At 36.4% G+C, this 21,947-nt stretch overlaps 1 protein-coding gene across 5 annotated transcripts in view; it reads right to left on the reverse strand.

Annotated features, from left to right (window-relative positions):
- The window catches only part of RIC1 (RIC1 homolog, RAB6A GEF complex partner 1), a 133,104-nt gene that overhangs the window by 82,331 nt on the left and 28,826 nt on the right, over window positions 1-21,947 (reverse strand). For 4 of the 5 annotated variants that reach the window (XM_059924775.1, XM_059924776.1, XM_059924779.1 and 1 more), the window contains exon 2: window positions 12,522-12,629. In XM_059924775.1, coding sequence (XP_059780758.1) covers window positions 12,522-12,629 — 108 coding nt within the window. Of the gene's footprint in view, window positions 1-12,521; window positions 12,630-21,947 lie in introns of those variants that run through there. The other variant, XM_059924778.1, reaches the window with a different exon arrangement.

Genomic DNA, 21,947 nt, shown 5'->3' on the forward strand with positions numbered 1-21,947 from the left:
CCTCTGCAAACTGCCATTTTAGCAAACACCTGCTGGTGTGCATTGCCAGAAAGACTGACACAAAAGTCTAACCTCTGTGGGTAGCTAATGGAACAAAACCAAGAAAAATACCACCTCTATGGAATCTCAGTAACTTTATGATAAAAGACCAAAATAAACAGCTAAATATATGGATCCTACCAATAAGCCACACTGATGAGACAGAAAAATGCAAGTAAATTAAGGAAAAAATATTAAGGACTTTCAGGAGATACTATTAGGATATAAACAAGACTCTTCAGAGCTAAATATTTCCTAATAGAAAAATGCAACACATGGACTGATGAAGAATAATCCTTCATGGCAGCTGAACCTTTTATTCCAGACGCTCAAATGGAAACAATCTCATGATACAGAAAACACACAGATATAATCATTATTTTTTATAATTTGTATTTTTTTATTGAAGTATAGTTGATTTACAATATTGTGTTACCTTCAGGTGTACAGCAAACATATTCAGTTATACATATTTATTTTTTCAGAATCTTTTCCATTATAGGTTATTATAAGATATTGAATATAGTTCCCTGTGCTATACAATAAGTCCTTGTTGTTTACCTATTCTATCTATAGTAGTGTGTACATATTAATCCCATACTCCTGATTTACCCCCCCATCCCTTTGGTAAACATGTTTGTTTTCTATGTCTGTGACTCTTTCTGTTTTGTAAATAAGTTCATTTGCATTATTTTTTTAGATTCCACATATAAGCGATATCATATATTTGTCTTTATCTGTCTGACTTACTTCACTTAGTATGATAATCTCTAGGTCCAGCCATGTTGCTGTAAATGGCAATATTTCATTCTTTTTTATGGCTTAGTAATATTCCAGTGTGTGTGTGTGTGTGTGTATCTACCTATGATATATAGATATACACACACATACACACACATCTTATCCATTCATCTGTCAATGGACACTTAGGTTGCTTCCATGTCTTGGCTATCGTAAACAGTGCTGCTCTGAACACTGTGGTGTATGTATCTTTTCAAATTAGACTTTTCCTTTTTTTTCCGGACATATGCCCAGGGGTGGGCTTGCTGGATCATATGGTAACTTGAGTTTTAGTTTTTTAAGGAACCTCCATACTATTTTCCACAGTGGCTGCACCAGTTTACATTCCCACCAGCAGTATAAGAGGGTTCCCTTTTCTCCACACCCTCTCTAGCATTTATTATTTGTAGACTTTTTGATGATGACTGGTGTGAGGTGATACCTCACTGCAGTTTTGATTTGCATTTCTCTAATAATTAGTGATGTGGAGCATCTTTTCATGTGCCTATTGGCCATCTGTATGTCTTCTTTGGAGAAATGTCTATTTAGGTCTTCTGCCCATTTTTTGATTGGGTTGATTTTTTGATATTGAGTTGTATGAGCTGTTTGTATATTTTAGAAATTAAGCCCTTGCTGGTCACATCATTTGCAAATATTTTTCTCCCAGTCTGTAGGCTGTTTCGTCATTTTGTTTATGGCTTACTTTGTTGTGCAAAAGCTTAAGTGTGAATAAGTCCCATTTGTTTATTTTTGCTTTTATTTCTTTTGCCTTGGGAAATGGATCTAAGAAAATACTGCTATCATTTATGTCAGAGAATGTTTTGCCTATGTTCTCCTCTAGGAGGTCTATAGTTTCAAGTCTTACATCTAGGTCTCTAAACCATTTTGAGTTTATTTTTGTATATGGTTTGAGGGAGTGTTCTAACATCACTAATTTACATGTAGCTGTCCAGCTTTCCCAACACCACTTGTTGAACAGACTATCTTTTCTCCATTGTATATTTTTGCTCTCTCTGTCACAGATTAATTGACCATAGATTCATGGGTTTATTTCTGGACTCTCTATTCTGTTCCATTGATCCATGTCTATTTTTGTGCCAATACCATGCTGTTCTGATTACTGTAGCTTTGTAGTATAGTCTGAAGTCCGGAAAGGTTATGCCTCAAGTTTTGTTCTTTTTCTTCACAATGGCTTTGGCAATTCTGAGCCTTTTGTGGTTCCACATAAATTTTATTGATCTTTTCTATTGTTTTTCTTAATCTCTATTTTATTTATTTTCTCTCTGATCTTTATTATCTCCTCCCTTCTGCTGAATCTAGGTTTGTTCTTCTTTTTCTAATTCTTTTAGGTAGTAGGGTATGTTGTTTATTTGAGATTTTTTTTCTTTTCTGAGGAAGGCCTGTATCTCTATGAACTTCCCTCTTAGAACTGCTTTTGCTGCATCCCATGGATTTTGTATGGTTGTGTTTTCATTATCTTGTCTCAGGATTTTTTAAAATTTCCTCTTTGATTTCACTACTGACCCATTTGGGTTTTTTTAGTAACATGTTGTTTAGTCTCCATGTAATCATTTCTTCCTCATTTCTCTTCCTGTGGTTGATTTCTAGTTTCAAGCCGTGTGGTCAGCAAAGATGCTTGAAATAATTTCTATTCTCTTAAATTTATTGAGGCTTGTTTTGTGTCCCAGCATATGGTTTATCCCAGAGAATGTTCCATGTGTGCTTGAATAGAATGTTTATTCTGTTTGTTTGGCTTTTTAAGATGTAATGTCCTGTAGATATCAATTAAGTCTAACTGTTATATTGTGTCGTTTAGGATCTCAGTTGCCTTACTGATTTTCTGTCTGCAAGATCTGGTCATTGACGTCAGTGGGGTGTTAAAGTCTCCTACTATTATTGTATTTCCAGCAATTTCTCCTTTTATGTCTGTTAGTGTTTGTTTTATGTATTCAGGTGCTCCTATATGGGTGCATACATGTTAACATATGACATCCTCTTCTTGTATTAATGCTTTTATCATTGTATAGTGTCCTTTTCTGTCTTTCTTTATGGCCTTTGCTTTGAAGTCTATTTTGTCTGATACGAGTATTGCTACCCCCACTTTCCTGTCATGTCCATTTGCATGAAGTATCTTTTTCCATCCCCTCATTTTCAGTCTATGTGTATCTTTTACCCTAAAGTGGGTCTCTTGTAGGCACCATGCTATAGGTTCTTGTTTTGTTATCCAATCTGCCACTCTCTGTCTTTTGATCAGAGCATTTAGTCCATTGACATTTAAAGTAATTACTGATAAGTAGGTATGTCTTTATTGCCATTTTAAACCTTGTTTTCCCGTTGATTTTGTATTTGTTTTTTGTTCCTTTCTTCTTTTTGTTTTTCCTTTTGTGGTTTGACAGTTTTGTTTTGTATTATTCTTGAGTTCTTTTCTTTTTGTTTTTTGTAACTTATTGTGTGTTTTTGATTCGTGGTTACCCTGATTTTCAAATATGTTAACCCATTACTATATCTCCTTGCTTTAGACAGGTAGTCATATAAGTTCAAACACATTCAAAAAGATCTATATTTTCTTACTCCCCTCCCCTACATTTTGTGACTCTGATGTCCTATTTTACATCTTCATGTTATCCTCTTGCTGTTCATTTTAATTATAATCACTTTCACAAAATTTTTTGATTTTTTAAAAAATCTATGTACTGGCTTCCTTAAGTGACCAAACAATCCCTTTATGTATTTGCCTTTCCTATTGTGATTTCTCTTTCCTATAGAGTCTTGCTTCTTTTCTATTTAGAGAAGACCTTTCAATACTTCTTTTAGGATAGGTTTAGTATTGCTGTATTCTTTTAGTTTTTGCTTGTCTGGGAAATTCTTTATCTCCCCTGCTACTCTAAATGATAATTTTGCTGGGTACAGTATCCTAGGTTGCAGATTTTTCCCTTTCATGACTTTGAACAGATCTGCCACTCCCTTCTGGCTTGCAAAGTTTCTGTAGAGAAATCAGCTGATAGCCTTATGGGGGTTCCCTTGTAACTGACTGTTTGTTTTTCTCTTGATGCCTTAAGAATCCTCTCTTTACCTTTAAATTCTGACATTTTAATTATAACATGTGTCAGTGTAGGTCTGTTTTGGTTCATTTTGTTTGGGACCCTCTGTGCTTCCTGTACCTGGATATCTGTTTCCTTCTTTAGATTTGGGAAGTTTTCAGCCATAATTTCTTCAAATACACTTTCAATCCCCTTTTCTCTTTCTTCTCCTGGGATCTCTATTATGCGTAGATTGGAATGCTTAACATTATCCCATAGATCTCGTATGTTGCTTTCAATTTTTTTTTCAATTTTCTTTCTGTCTGCTGTTCTGATTGGGTGATTTCTGTTATTCTATCATCCAGATCACTTATTCATTCTTCTGCCTTACTTAGTCCACTGTTCATTGCCTTTAGCTCAGTTTTTATCTTGGCAATTGAATTGTCTAATTTTGACTAGCTCCTCTTTATAGTTTCTAGTTCCTTGTTACAGTGATCTGCATTTCTATCAATCTTTCTTAATTTCTTTAGCATTTTTATTACCTCCTTTTTGAACTCAGAGTTTGGTAGAATGGAGAGGTTTCTTTCATTTTGTGTTCTTTCAGGGGATTTCTCTTGTTCTTTTAATTGGGAGTGGTTCCTCCAATTTTTCATTTTACTCATATTTCTCTCTCTGAATTTAGGAGAAACAGTTATCTACTGTGGTCTTAAAGGGCTGTTTTGTATTTGGGAGCATCCCTGTGTAGCCTGTGTGAGTCCAGTGTTTTTGGTGCAAGGCCTGTTTTTGGTATGGATGCCTGCCATGTTCTGGCTGTTATCCCCTTGACAGAGGGGTGTGTTGTGGTGATCAGAGCCTGCACTGGATGTTGGGTGGGGTCTCTTCTTTGCTCTGTGGTTGTCACAGCCCTGTTGGGAGCAGGGTCTGCTCCCCAATTGTTGGAGTAGAAGCCCCCAGATCCAGTTCTAAGCTACAGTGTGAGGTAGGGAGGACTGGAATGCTCTCACTAGGAAAGGGGCCACTGTGTATTTTTCTCCAGGAGCTGTCCACCAGGACGTCCAACTCTGTGATGTCACCCGCCACCCGGTGTGTGCGCCCACAAAGTACAATATTGCTGGCACTGCCTTCAAACCAGCCTCCGCTACAGGAGCATCAATAATCAACAGACTCATACATTTCTCAGGGATGTGTATGCTCCCAAAGCCACAGGTGCGAAAACCCACTGAAGTCACGCTCCTGCACCCACTATGGGAGTGCTGGTAATCTGCTCAGATTTCAGCCCTGCCTTTGCATGTGCACACCCACTCTGGTGGCGCTTGCATGCTCCCAAAACTTGCTGGTGCACACTTCCAAAGTCCGCAGTGGCTGCAGCCATGCCCCGCTGGGAGCATGCTGACAATGAGGCTGCCATGGTGGGCCCACACCCTTCCCTTCATGTATTGACAACGGGGCTGCTATGGCAGACCTGCGCTCCGTGCCAGTTGCATCCCAGACCACACTTCAGGCCCTTCGGGCTATCTCTGCACAGCCAAACCAAGTCTCCTCACCAGGTCTGTCCACTGAAACTCGAGTTTCAGCATCCAGCCCTTGTGCATACCAGCTGGCCTGCGTGTCAGGCTGCAAAGTGCACCAATGTGCAAAGACCGTCTATGCTGGTCTCCCTCTACCCTACCTGGCCATAAGCTGGCTCCTGTATTCGCCTCTGAAGCTCCCTATCTGTCCTAGTGGACCTCCCAGCTGGTGAAGGAGGTTCCCAGGGTGAGGAAACCTTTCTTCTTTCACAGGTCCCTCCCAGGGGTGCAGGTCCTGTCCTGATTCCTTTTTATTTCCCCTTTCATCCTAACCAGTTATGTGGGTATCTTTCTTGCAGCTTTGGTTGTATTAGATCTTCTGCCAGCTTTCAGTATGTATTCTGTGAGAACTACTCCACGTGTAGATGTATTATTTCATGTATCTGTGGGAGGAAGTGAGCTCCATGTCCTTCTATGCTGCCATCTTGACAGCTTGTCCCTTCTTGATAAAATCATTACTGAAAAGTAAGAGACTTGGAAGACAAATTCAGGAGGTCTGCAAATAATGAATGAAAGAAAGAAAACAGGACAAACCTTGTTCTATTCTTCTCTTATTTAGGAAAAAGAAAAAAAAAATCCCTACCTGCAGAAACAGACTGAAGTCTTCAGATTGAAACACCTAAGACTCAGGTTTAATTTGGGTGGATTGGCACGGGGTGGGAAGGAGGGAGGCAGGCAGAGGGAGACAATTTAATGAAAAAAAAAGATACAATCTTGTAAGTAAAAATAACCTAATTTCAATCACAAAGAGAAAAATCTTTCAGAGAAAAAGAATAGGTTTCCTGAAAAGGGAAAAGACTCAGATTAACACTAGACTTCTCACTAATAACCCTAGAAACCAGAGGGCACTAGAACATTACCTCATGGCTAGGAAAAAAAAAAAAGAATCTCAATCTAAGAATCCTGCACCTAGACAGGATATCCTTCACCATGCTTAAAGAACAGTACTTTCAGATATTATTTAATATATGAATGCCCACAGTGTGCAGAAAATGCTCTTGGCATCGAAACTATAGTGAAAATAACAAGCAGAAAGACATAGAACTAATATTCTGGGTTTGAAAAATGGACAGGGACTTCCCTGGTGGCGCAGTGGATAAGACTCCGCACTCCCCAGGGGGTCTGGGTTCAATCCCTGGTCAGGGAACTAGATCCCACATGCATGCCACAACCAAGAGTTCGCATGCCACAACTAAGGAGCCTGTGTGCCACAACTAAGGAAAGCTGCAACTAAGGAGCCGGCAAGCCGCAACTAAGGGGCCCGTGAGCCACAACTAAGACCCGGTGCAACCAAATAAATAAATTTAAAAAGAAAAAAAGAAAAATGGACAAACACAGGCAACCTACAGAAGAGGAACTGCAAAGGGCCAATAAATATAGGAAAAGATGCCAAACCTCACTAGCAATAGAAATTAAACAAATGGAAATTAAAATGACAAGACCATTTTTCACCAATCCAATGCAGGCACAAATGTAGGTCAACAGGAATCTTAAGAACACATAGGAGTGACTCTGGAAACTGACACAATTTTATGAAAAAATGATTTGGCAATATTCATGAAAAAGAATACACATATACACTTTGACCCAGCAATCCTACATCGGGGAAAGTGCCCTAAAGAAATAAATGCACCAATACAAAAGGGTATATGTATAACGATGTTTACTGCAGCACTGTTTATAGTTGCCAAAGGTCCATTAAGAGAAGAATAGCAAAGAAAATAAGAAACTTCCACACTATGGAATATTATACAAATACTAAAACTAATAAGTTGGAAGTATATGTATTAATCTAGAAAAGTAGTCATAATATACTAAGTGAAAAAAATCAAATTGCAGAGTAATGTGTAAATTAAGATGTCAATTTTGTGTGAAAATAATGAAAATTTCTATATTTATCTATTTAAATATCTTCTCATCTGTAAGTTAGAATCCTATGCAAACATTCAAAATCAAGTTATAGAAAAATGTTGAAGTGAGACAATGTTCATGATATAACATGTCAAAAAAGCTGTACAGTAGCTTTCTATAAAGAAAAAAATATGTTTTTGATAATCCTCTACCTATGAAAACTCAGATTTATCAAATGTGCTCCTCATGAACAGGTGACATTAGCAGTCACTTATAGTAATATCACTTTGGATTTAAAAACAAACAGACTTCAGTAGCCTTTCAAATTCTATGTACTATTAAATATAAGTGTATCTGCAAACATCCATTAAAAAAATATAGGAACATAAGTAAAAATTAATGATTATTTATGAGCAGTGAAGTTATTTATTTTTTCTTGTTTATCTCTACAATTCTCAGATTTTCTTCATCGAACATTTATCCCCCTTATTAAAAACTAAAACTTTTAAAAATCCAATTCTCAAAACTGTAAAACTCCTAAAAGATAACATAACAGAAAATCTACATGACCTCGGTTTGGTGATGACTTTTAGATACAACACCAAAGGCACAACCGATGAAATAAACTGATAAGCTAGACATCATTAAAATTAAAAACTTCTGCTCTGCAAAAAATCTGTCAAAAGAATGAAAAGACAAGCCACAGACTGGCAGAAAATATTTGCAAAAGACATATCTGATAAAGGACTGTTATCCAAAATAACAAAGAACTCTTAAAATTCAAAAATAAGAAAACAAACAACCCAACTAAAAAATGGGCCAAAGACCTTAACAGGCACCTCACCAAAGATATATGGATGGCAAATAAGCATACAAAAAGATATTCCATAGCATATGTCAGAAGAAAAATGCAAATTAAAACAACGAGATACCACTATACACCTATCAGAATGACCATAATCCAAAACACTGACAACACTGTCAAAGATGTGGAGTAACAGGAACACCCATTCATTGCTGATGGAAATACAAAATGGTACAGCCACTCTGGAAGACAGTTTGGCAGTTTCTTACAAAACTAAACATAGTTTTACCATACAACCCAGCAAGTGCACCTCAGCACATGAAAGGAGTTGAAAACATGTCCGTAAGAAAACCTGCACATAGATGTTTATACCAGCTTTATTCATAACTGCTAAAATTTGGAAGCAACTAAGATGTCCTTCAGTAGGTGAATGTATAAACTGTAATACATCCAAACAATGAATTAATATTCATGCTAAAAAGAAATGAGCTATCAAGTCATGAAAAGACACAGAGGAACGTTAAATGCATACTACTAAGTGAAAGAAGCTAATCTGAAAAGGCTACATACTGTATGATTCCAATTATATGACATTCTAGAAAAGGCAAAACTATGAAGACAATAAAACAGATCAGTGGCTGCCGGAGATTATGGGATATGAAGGGATAAATAGGCAAAGCACAGAGGATTTGAGGGGCAGTGAAACTACTCTTTATATACTATAATGGTGGATACATGTCATTATAAATTCATCCAAACCCACACAATGTACAACACCAAAAGTGCACTGTAATGCAAACTATGGGCTCTGGGTGATAATGATGGTGAATGTAGATTCACCAATTGTAACAAATGTATCACTGTAGTGGAGGATAATTGGGGGAGGCTATGCATGTGTTGGGGCAGGGAGTAATGAAAGAAATCTTTATACCTTCCTCTCAATTTTGCTGTTAACTTAAAATTGCTCTAAAAGACAAAGTCTATTTTTCATAAAGTCCATTTATGACCTTATAATTCATATAAGCTAAACCATTAATTCATGTTTTAAATTATACAGAGATGAATTAACTTAAATCACTTGAATCAGGTCAGCATTTACTTAGCATATTTAACATAAACCAGACTACAATAGCTAAATTTATGTTCATCATGATATCTCCAGTTGTATGGAAATGTATCTTCTAGAAAAAGACTATAAGCAATAACTAAGTAAAAAAAAAAACTGGATTTTCAGTAGCCAAAGAGTAAATTGCTTGTTATCTTCTATTACATATGTATTTTACCCACCCCCAACTTGAGAACAGAAATAATTCCTAACTTCTTTGTTTTCTTAATATTCAGTATATGCAAAGGTTAATAAATTATTGTGAAATTGTTTCTGTAAAGGTTGTTTCTAGTTATCTGGTACCTGGCCCTGGAGTAATCAGGAGTGGGGAATAGTGGCCCAAGTTAAAGAGCTCCATAAAGGATGTTAAAGAGCTCCATAAAGGATGTTAAAGAGCTCCATAAATGATGTGCTTGAGGGTACAGGCTGTGAAGTGCTTGGTTTGCACATGAAAGGAACATTAGCAGGTAATCGTTTACTATCTCTAGAAATTGGCTAGCCCTGAGAGGGGCAGTCTCTCCAGGGCCAGCGTCAAAGCATCAAAATACAGAAAAACAACAACAAAAGATTACAGAGAGTGTATATATGTCCATGCCACTCTCTCACTTTGTCACAGCTTACCCTTCCCCCTCCCTATATCCTCAAGTCCATTCTCTAGTAGGTCTGTGTCTTTATTCCCGTTTTACCCCTAGGTTCCTTATGACCTTTTTTTTTTTTTCTTAGATTCCATATATATGTGTTAGCATACGGTATTTGTTTTTCTCTTTCTAACTTACTTCACTCTGTATGACAGACTCTAGGTCCATCCACCTCACTACAAATAACTCAATTTCGTTTCTTTTTATGGCTGAGTAATATTCCATTGTATATATGTGCCACATCTTCTTTATCCATTCATCCGATGATGGATACTTAGGTTGCTTCCATGTTCTGGCTATTGTAAATAGAGCTGCAATGAACATTCTGGTACATGACTCTTTTTGACTTATGGTTTTCTCAGGGTATATGCCCAGTAGTGGGATTGCTGGGTCGTATGGTAGTTCTATTTTTAGTTTTTTAAGGAACCTCCATACTGTTCTCCATAGTGGCTGTATCAATTTACATTCCCACCAACAGTGCAGGAGGGTTCCCTTTTCTCCACACCCTCTCCAGCATTTATTGTTTCTAGATTTTTTGATGATGGCCACTCTGACCGGTGTGAGATGATATCGTAATTGGACTTTGACACTTTTGAGAATGTCGTTATTAAAACTTGACTAATACAGCTTACAAAAAAAAAAACAAACTACAGACAGAAAACAAATTTTCATAAATTTTACTGTTACAAAATTCTAAATGTAATAGTGATGAAAATTTAGTACAATTTTTCTTTGTAATATATATATCCACTAAAGAGAATGAAATTCTTTTTGTGGGGATAATATTTTTTGCTTAATTGAGGTTTAAAGTTAATGTTCCCCTGCCAACATAATATTCAATGGGGAAAAGCTGAAAGCCTTCCTCCTAAAATCTAGAACAAGACAAGGATGCCTACTCTCACCACTTCTATTCAACATAATATTGGAAGTCCTAGCCAAAGCAATCAGACAAGAAAAGGAAATAAAAGGTATCCAAATTGGAAGGGAAGAGGTAAAACTGTCATAATACACAGATGACAAGATACTATATATCGAAAACCCTAAAAACTCCACACAAAAACTACTAGAACTGATAAACGAATTCAGCAACATAGCAGGATACAAGATTAACATACAGAAATCAGTTGCACCTCTTTACCCTACCTATGAAATATCAGAAAGTTAAAAAAAAAATCCCTTTAAAACTGCATCCAAAAAATGAAATAAAATACTTAGGAATAAAACTGACCAAGAAGGTTAAAGACTTATATGCTGAGAATTATAAAACATTGATAAAGGAAACTGAAAATGACTCAAAGAAATGGAAAGACATTTCATGCTTTTGGACTGAAAAAATTAATATTGTTAAAATGGCCATACTACCCAAAGCAATCTACAGATTTAATGCAATCCCTATCATAAAATTACCCATGACCTTTTTCACAGAACTAGAACAAATAATCCTAAAATTTATATGGAACCATAAAAGACCCAGAACTGTCAAAGCAATCCTGAGGAAAAAGAACATAGCAGGAGGCATAACTCTCCCAGACTTCAGAAAATGCTACAAAGCTACAGTAACCAAAACAGCATGGCATGGTACTGGCACAAAAACAGACATATGGATAAACGGAACAGAACAGAGAGCCCAGAAATAGACCCACACACCCACACTCAGTCAATCTTTGACAAGGAGGCAAGAAGTCATCTCTTCTTCTTCTTCTTGCTGAAGAAGTCTCTTCAGCAAGCAGTGTTGGGAAAGCTGGACAGCTACATGTAAATCAGTGAAGTTAGAACACACTCTCACACCACACACAAAAATAAACTCAAAGTGGCTTAAAGACTTAAATATAAGACATGACACCATAAAACTCCTAGAAGAGAACATAAGTGAAACATTCTCTGACATAAACTGTAGCAGTGTTTTCTTAGGTCAGTCTCCTAAGGCAATAGAAATAAAAACAAAAATAAAAAAACGGGACCTATTCAGACTTATAAGCTTTGGCACAGCAAAGGAAACCATGAACAAAATGAAAAGACAACCTATGGAATGGGAGAAAATATTTGCAAATGATGTGACCAACAAGGGCTTAATTTCCAAAATATACAAACAGCTCATACAACTCAATAACAAAAAATCAAACAACCCAATCAAAAAATGGGCAGAAGACCTAAGTAGACATTTCTCTGAAGAAGACATACAGATGGCCAACAGGCACATGAAAAGATGCTCCACATCGCTAATGATCAGAGAAATGCAAATCAAAAGGTAAAATTAACCAGACCTAAGCACATTAATGGAATAGAGGAGAAATGCAGAAATAAACCCAAATGGATATGAGAATGTAGTATGACATAAACACAAAGTTTATCATTTTTATGAGACATCCTTGGGAACAAAGGGCAGGATTTATAATATAAATTTGGGAGTACCACGTAAATACAGATGAAAGCTTAAAAAATCTAGATTAGACTTCAAGGACAAAACAGGAAAGTGAGAGGAATAAAAAGAAAAGGATATAGGCACCGTTTAGGAATGGGAGAAAGTAGAAGAATCAAGAAAGACGATATAGTAGGAGTAACCTGAATAGAAGAATCGGTACAGCAATTCCTATCACAGATGGTAAATACTAATGGGTGTGAAAAAGAGAAAGGATCTCATCTAAGAGAATTAAATTTAAATGCGATGTAATGATTTCATAAAAAAACAGCATTAAAGTTGAAAAATGTACTTACTGACACAGCTATCATGGTACTATCTGGCCTCCATTCAGCTTGCTTGTAGCATCCAAACTGAGAAGATGATTTTGCAGGTTCCTTGTAGGTTACGATTAATACACTAGGCTGGAAGAAAACAGTTTTATTTTATTAATATCTCATAAAAAGTAAAACATTTAAGATAACATCATGGAGTACACTCTGACAGTATTTTAATAATTCTAGAAGTATAATAAAAGATAACATAATCCAATATTAAATGAGTTTAAACAGTCCAAGCAAATCAACTAAAAAGAACCATAAAGAAAGACAATCTGAATAAGCCTATATCAATTAAAGAAATTGAATCGATAATTAATAACCTTCAAAAACAGAAAAGACCAGGCCCAGATGGGTTCACTGGTGGATTCTACCAAACATTTAAGGAAGAAATTATACAAATTTTCTACAATCTCTTCCACAAGATAAAAGCAGAGAATACTAACTAACTCCTCCTATGGCCAGTATTACCCTAATACTAAAACCAGAAAACACATTATAAGAAAATAAAATGACAAATCAAGAGCTCTCATGCACATAGATGCAAAAATTCTGAACACAATATTAGCAAATCAAATCGAACAACGTATAAAAAGAATCATATACTATAATCAAGTGGGATTTATTACAGGTCTGCAAGATTGGTTCAACATTTGAAAATTAATATAATCCACCATCATATCAACAGACTAAAGGAAAAAAAAATCACATGATCTTATCAATAGATGCAGAGAAAGAATTTGACAAAATCCAACACCCATTCATGACAAAAACTCTCAGCAAACTAGAAACAGAGGGGAACTTCTGCAACCTGACAAAGAACATCTACAAAAACCTATAGCTAACAACATACTCACTGGAAGAAACTAGCTTTCCTGATAAGATCAGGAACAAAGTAAGGATACTCCCTCTTACCCTTCCTTTTCAAAATCATACTGGGAGAACACAAGAAAAGGAAATGAAAGATATACAGATTGAGAAGAAAGAAATACAACTTATTCTTAGATGACATGACTGCCCATATAGAAAATCAGAAAGAATGAACAATAACAAAAAAACTTGTGAAGTAATAAGTGACTATGGCAAGGTTGCAGGATACAATGTTAATATATACAAGTCAACTGCTTTCCTATATACTAGCATTGAACAAGTGGAATTTTCAATAAAAAATATTTAGGTATAAATTCAAAACATGTGTAAGATCTATGTGAGGAAAACTACGAAGTTTCAATGAACAAAATAAAATAAGAAAAAATAAATGGAGAGATATTCCAAATTCATGGATTAAAAAGCCTAGTATTGTCAAGATGTTCAGTTCTTCCCAATTTGATCTACAGATTCAACACAATCCCAATCAAAATCACAGCAAGTTATTTTACAGATATTGACAAACTGGTTCTAAGGTTTACATGGAGAGGCAAAAGACCAAGAACGGCCAACACAATATTGAAGGAAAAGAACTAAGTTGAAAGACTGACACCACCCAACTTCAAAACTTACTATAAAGATACAGTAATGAAGAGAGTGTGGTATTGGCAAAAGAAAAGAAAACAGATCAATGAAAGAATAGCCTAGAAACAGACACACATAAATACATTCAACTGACCTTTGACAAAGAAGCAAAGGCAACACAATGGAGAACAGACAGTTTTCAACAAATGATGCTGGAACAACTGGACATCCACATTCTGGCACTACAAGAAGCTCCACAAGGTCATCTTGTACTCTGTCTGTCCTTGCCCTAAAATCAGCCATTTTTTCAGGGATTCCTGACTCTTTTATTAGAGATAGTATTTAGAAAAGAAGACCTGAAAACAAGATGCTTACTGCTAGTGGGGTGTCATTACTTGTAGGTCCTCTCAGCAAACACAGTAGGAAGTATATGAACCTATACTAACCCACATATACACATGTATCTCTACATATTTCTTTCAATATATGCATATATTTATAAACAAAAACATATGTGACTATAATCAAGCACAATGTGGTTCTTTCTAGCCTTCTCCCTTACTTATTTGGAACTTTCTTCAGACAGTGAGAACCTGGCTATCATTTCATATAACTAATTTAGTTCTTTGTTCAACCTTACCATATGTATACAGTATTTTGGAATTGCTAACTATACCCCTATAAACAAACAAATTTACCAAACACAATACAGTTTTTTTTGATAACTTCTTCTACTTTAGCCTTAGAATAACGAGTTACAATGCCATTTTCCAAAGTTACATAGGTCATCCCCTTAGAAGCTTTTTTTAATCTCTGAAAGTGAAACACAGAAGTTTCTAAGAAGCTAACAAAGCTCCAAACACATTAAAACTGCTAGGCATTAGTTGTCTGTACTTCAAATATCAATTAAAAGTTAAAAACAAATACCCTGGGGGCAGTGACATTAACAAAATGTCAGAGTAAAAAGTCCTAGATTCTCTTCCCCACCACCCCCCACGACAATTCGCAGACAAATCCCCTTTTGTGAGAAATACAGAAACGAATTGAAAAGCACCTGAATGCTGGATGAATGAGAGATCACACTCATCAAAGCTGGTAGGGAAATTCAGGACACCTTCTCACCAGAATTCCTACCACCAACACAGTGCCATACAATCAGGATGAAACCCTCCAACTCCCAGCTAATCCCTACAAAGGAAAAGGGGTGGTCTGTGTGTCAGATGCCCCAACCTTTCCACAGGGATCCTCAGAGGACAGGCTTCTAACTTGTCAGTCTTGAAGCACTGTCAGAACCGGCATCATCTAGCTACCTGGGGGAGAACAGAGACAACAGCTTGGACTGGTAGTCACCAATAGCTCCTCTCCACAGCTTAGCACAGAGTTAGCAGAGAAAATAATTCTAGCTCTCAGCTTTTCCCTGGGAAAAAAAGAGTTGATCCACAGGTTCAAAAGCCCAATTTCTATGGGGCCTATTCAAAGGAATGGGTTCTGTCTTACCTGCCTCAGAGTGTTGACAGGATCTGGAAAAATCTAGCTGCCTGGGGGCTAGTGAGCACAGAGACAGAGGTTTGGGCAGGCAGTTGCCATAGCCCATCTCCCTGGCTAAGTATAGAGCAAGTGGATAAAAAACCCAACCCCAACTTCTCCCTGGGGAGCTAAAGATTAGTCCACAATTCCAATGCCCCAACTTTTCCGGGGGCTGCCCAAAAAAGGGGTGGGGGTGGGGGGGTCTGTCTTGCCTTCCACTGGGCAATAATGAGACCTGGCATAATTTAGCCACCAGGTAGCTAATAAGAATAGAAACCGAGGTTTGGGCTGCCAGTTCCCAAAGCTCCTCCCCCAGCGCAGCACAGAGCAAGTGGATGAAAAAACGCAGCTCTCAGCTTCTCCCAAGGGAGGGAAAGAGTTGGCTAAACCATCAAATGATCCAACTTTTTTAGAGGTTGCCTGAGAAATGGCTTCAGTCTCACTTGTTTTGATGCTGTGAGGGGATGTAGAATAACCTAGACATCAGGCGGCCGCAAAGAATAAAGTAAAGATGCTGAACTAGAATATAGTTTTGAGATGCCACCAGAATCTCTGGCTGGGCTGACTGGTAGGGATCTTCTTCTATATGAGGCCAATCCATAAAGACTGGAGAGGTGGCTGCTTTGCCTAATGCACAAACACCAAAAAAGAGAGTCAAGGAAGACGAAGAAACAGGCAAATATGTTCCAAAGGACACAGGACAAATCTCTAGAAAGAGATCCTAATGGCGCTTCCCTGGTGGCACAGTGATTAAGACTCCGCCTGCCAATGCAGGGGACACGGGTTCAAGCCCTGGTCCGGGAAGATCCCACATGTCACAGAGCAACTGAGCCCGTGCTCCACAACTACTGAGCCTGCGCTCTGGAGCCCGCAAGCCACAACTACTGAGCCCAAGTGCCACAACTGCTGAAGCCCACGTGCCTAGGGCCAGTGCTCCGCAACAAGAGAAGCCACTGCAATGAGAAGCCCGCGTGCCGCAACAAAGAGTAGCCCCTGCTCACCGCAACTAGAGAAAGCTCGCGCACAGCAACAAAAATCCAATGCAGCTAAAAATAAAATAAATAAATTTAAAAAAAAAAGAAAAGAGATCCTAATGAGATAGAGATATATGATTTACTAGACAAATAATTCAAAATAACCATCATAAAGATGTTCACTGAGATCAGGAGAACGATGCATGAACACAGTAAGAATTTCAACAAAGACAAAATACTAAATAAATAATTATTAAATAAACATATAAATAGGGGCTTCCCTGGTGGCGCAGTGGTTGGGAATCCGCCTGCCAATGCAGGGGACACAAGTTCAAGCCCTGGTCCAGGGGGATCTCCCATGCCACAGAGCAGCTGGGCCCATGCACTACAGCTGCTGAGCCTGTGCTCTAGAGCCCACGAGCCACAACTACTGAGCCCGCATGCCACGAGCCCATGCTCTGCAGTGGGAGAGGTCACCACAGTGAGAGGCCTGTGCACCGCAGCAAGGAGTGGCCCCCGCTCACCACAACTGGAGAGGGCCCGTGTGCAGCGGCAAAGACCCAACACAGCCAGAAGTAAAATAAATAAAATAAATTTAAAAAAAATATATAAACATATTTTTATATACATATTATATATATAAACATAAAACTACCAAACAGAAATCACAGAGCTAAAGAATATAACTGAAATAAAAACTCACTAGAGGGATTCAACAGAAGACTAGATCAGGCAGAATGAAAAAAGGTTTAAGAAAAGTCATCAGGAATCATTCAATCACAAAACAAAAAGAAAAAAAAATGAAAAAAAGAGTAAAAAAACAACCTAAGGAACTTGTGAGATACCAACAAGCAGATCAATGTATGCTCAGAAGAGAAAGAGAAATGACCAGAAAACTTTTTCAAAGAAATAATGGCTGAAAACTTCCCAAATCTGGGGAAGGAAATGGATGCCCTGATACAAAAAGCCCAAAGAACCCCAAAGAGGAACTCAAAGAAATCCACAATGAAACAAATTAAAATTAAATTGTCAAAAGTCAAAGCAAAGAGAGAATTTTAAAAGCAGAAGAAAAAGGCAACTTGTCATGTACAAGGGAACCCCCATAGGACTATAAGCAAATTTCTCAGCAGAAACCTTGCAGGCCAGAAAGGAGTGGAATGATATATTCTAAGTGCTAAAAGGAAAAAGCCACCAACCAAGAATACTATAACTGGCAAACTATCCTTCAAAAAAGAAGGAAAATTAAAATCTTTCCCAAACAAACAAAAACTGACAGAGTTCATCACCACTAGACCTACTTACCAGAAATGCTAAAGGGAGTTCTTCAAGTTAAAATGAAAGGTCACAGAACAGCAACACTATAGCATAAAAAAGTATAAAACTGACTGGTAGAGGTAAATATATAGACAAATACAGAATACTATAATGATAAGTAAATTCCTTTTAATCCTAGTATACAAGTTAAAAGATCAAAGTATCAAAATAACCTAATAAATATAGTAATAGATGCATAACAGCTATTAATTAATTCACTTATTAGAGACCTATATGTAAAACCTGATCCATCAAAGTTCAGGAATATAGGAGAAAATCTTTTGTGGTCTTGGGTTAGGCAAAGAGTTCTTAGATAAAACACAGCATTTATTTCATGACTCACAAAATAAATATTATTAAAACTGACAGACTAGTCCTTATAAAAATCACCTATTTCTCTTCAAAAAACACTACTAAAAAGAATAAAACACATGCTACAAACTGGAAAAAAAATTTGCAAATCATATATCTGCATCAATGACTTGTATTCAGAACAAATGAAGAATTCTTAAAACGCAGTAAAAAATATATATGTATATACACAATCCAATTTTTTAAATAGGCAAAAATTTAAACAAAATAATTACAGCATTGTATTTAACACGTAAATACAAAAACATACTAATATAAATAACTGAATAAATGAAAGCAAAGGGACAGCTCTTTCTTACATAGAATTCCAATTAATAAATATAGAAGGAAAAAGGATGTAGAGAATCATCATTAGATAAAAATCACATAATTAGCTGCAGACAAGATTCAGTGATGGACATAAAATCAGTGAGCAAAAGTTTCAGGAAAAATAGGATATGCACAATATCTTCCCCCAGTTCCTTTTTAACTACAAAAGGAAAGACAGTTTATAGTAAAGAAACGTGGCAGACACCAAGTGATCAAGGTAAAGGTCACCAATAGTAAGATATATGAACATCATGAACTCCTCGATATAATACTGAGAAGGACATTTTTGTGATAATTTCTGCCAAAAACACATAAGCGCATTCCATTCATGAGAAAAATCAAATAAACCCAAGCTGATAAGATTCTATAAATGAACTGATCAGTATTCTTCGAAAGGATCAAGGTCATAAAAGACAAGGAAAATTGAACAACTATTACTGAATGGAAAAGACTAAGAAATAACAACTACATCAGTAGAAAAATTGGGGAAAATTTCAATGAGATCTGTACTTTAATAATATTGTACCAATGTTAATTTACTCTTTATAATTATGCTAAGTGAAAGACACACAAGAACAACCAAAAAACAAGTACATACTGTCTGATTTCATTCATATAAAATTCTAGAAAATGAAAACTAATCTACAGTGAGAGAAAGTAAGCAGATGAGTGCCCAGAGATAGAGGGCAGTGGGAAGCCACTACAAAGAGACAGGAGGAAACACCTGGGGGTAATGGATATGTTCATTATCATGATTATAGTGATGGTTTAATGGGTGTATACACATCAAACTTAATCAAATTTACACTGTAAACATGTACAATTTATGTATATGTCAATTATATTTATATTTATGTCAAGTATATCCTAAAAAAGTTTAAAAAGTTAAAAACAAGTTATCTTAGACGGTCTTTTGAAGAACTAATTAGAGGGGAAAAAAAACATACTTACAGAGGCCTACTCAGAATCTGTTGCAAAAACCTAAAAGAGAAACCTGAACTATGACAGAAGGTAGGAGGAACAGAAAGAAGACAACAACAACAAAAACTGATTGTAATTTGTTTCACAACTACAATACATACATGCAAGATACAAGTTAGAGTAAATTGCATCTTCATCTTTATTTTTGATGATTTAGGCATCTCTGACCTATTTGAAAGATTATTTTTTAATGTGATGACAAAGGAGACAACATTAACCAATCAAAAAAGGGGCTGTTAAAAAGGTTTCTATTGTTATAATCAGCAATGATGATCATTTGCCTACTGGATTAATAAAGGTAAAAGAGCCAATCAGAGTGACAATATTTAATCACTAATTTAAAATCATAGTATGTTTTAGTACTTACTAATTTATTTCTAACTATTTCAATATTTATATATCTTATAAACTTTTCATTTCTCAAAATGAATGACTTTCCTAATTTGGGAGTCAGAAAGCATATCAAACCTGATATTGTTATTCTGCTTGTATCCATATCAAAAGAATAATGTACAATAACGTGGGCTTATGAAACTGCTACATTTTTATGTAAAGCAGACAACCAGCAGTCTTCAGTCTCACCTCTCTTCTAGTGACTTACATTTTGCATAAATGTTAATAAGTACTACTTTGACTCTGTAAATAGCAGAAATCAACGTGTTTAAAGGCCCCCAATTAATTGTTGACTCATTAAAAAAAAATCCTTTCTAAGAGGCAATTTTACTCCTTACAGAACTGCCTCTGTGTCTAAATATATGTGTATCTAAAGAAGTCTATCACATATTTCCTTGTAACTTGTAACATGGTAACACAGATTCAAGTAGGCATGAATTTTTCTGCATAAAAAGTACTTTCTGGTACTGGGGGTTAGGACTTCAATATATCTTTTGGCGGGAGACATGATTCAACCCATAACATTCTCTTTGTAATGCTCTATAATAACTGAGAAGTGGGGCACTAAGAGTAAATAAAAACATCCTATGACTGTATGTCTTATTGTGTATGTCTACTAAGGCTGTGCAAACTTTCTGCAACAAGAGAAATGCATTATCCAATACAGTATATACGAGTCACATGTGACTACTGAGCACTTGAAATGTGGCTAGTTTAAGGAAATGATTTTATTTTACTGAATTCTTAATAAACTAAAAATTTTAATAATATGTGACCGGTGGTTTCCATGCTGGATATAATGAAGTAGGTTCTGTAGAACTGGTGATTGTTCATTTAAAGGGCAGAAGACCAATTCAGTTACAAAAATCCTGTGTTAACATTGAACAGGTTTCTTTACCACAGAGCTTTAGCAAATCTTCAGTGGGCTGAGGTATGCTGTAAATCTTCAACAGATACAGTATGTATATTTCCCGTTTATTTGATTAAACAACTCGTCTTTCCCTAGATTACCACACAGTATCAAGAGTTCGTATACCAGCCTCCAGGAAATTCTATTCTACACTTTTCAAGTAGTTATATGTGTATATTATGTCTGATAAACTAAATGTCATCAACTTTTAAAGTCTACTTTTTACTTTTTATAGTGTCTAATTTACTGCGCTTTAGTGTATTCAGAGTTGTGCAATCATCACCCCTATATAATTTCAGAGCATTTTTAAAATCACTCCAATAAGACACTCTGTATCTATCAGTAGTCATTCTCCATTCCCTCCCCACCCCCACCCCCAGCTCCTAGCAACCAATAATCTACTTTCTGACTCTATGGATTTGCCTATTCTGGAGATTTCATATAAACGGAATCATATGACATGTGGCCTTCCAGTTAGCATAATCTTTTAAGATTCATCCATGTTGTAGCATGTATCAATACTTCATTCCTGTTATGACTGAATAATATTCCCTTGTATCGATATACCACATTGTGTTTATCCATTCATCTGTTGATGGATGTTTGGGATGTTTCCACCTTTTGGCTACTGTGAAAAATGCTGCTGTTCATGCACAAGTTTCTGTTTGAACACCTGTTATCAATTCTTTTGGCTATATACCTAGGAATGGAATTGCTGGGTCATATGATAACTCTGTGTTTAACTTTTTGAGGAACTGTCAAACTGTTTTCCACAGTGACTGCACTATTTTATTATACATTCCCACCAGCAGTTCATGAGAGTTCTAATTTTTTCACCTCCTTGCCAACACTTGCTACTGTCTTTTTAATGGTAGCCATTCTAGTGAGTGTGGTAGTATCTTATGGTTTATTTACATTTCCCTAATGAATAAATCACACTGAGCATCTTTTCATGTGGTTATTGGCTATCTTACATCATCTCTGGAGAAAATACCTATTCAAATCCATTGCCTATTTTTTTAACTGGGATCACCAACTTTCAAAGAGGTACTGTTCCAATATCTGTCTTTTTAAGTTGATTACTGGGGTTCTCTTGTTCATATAGGAAAATTCACTATAAATGGTGATTAGATTCCCTGACCAGCTCAAGAAGGTCTGCTAAGCCCACATATA

This window comes from Balaenoptera ricei, chromosome 6 (assembly GCF_028023285.1).
Source record: "Balaenoptera ricei isolate mBalRic1 chromosome 6, mBalRic1.hap2, whole genome shotgun sequence".
Taxonomy (NCBI): domain Eukaryota; kingdom Metazoa; phylum Chordata; class Mammalia; order Artiodactyla; family Balaenopteridae; genus Balaenoptera; species Balaenoptera ricei.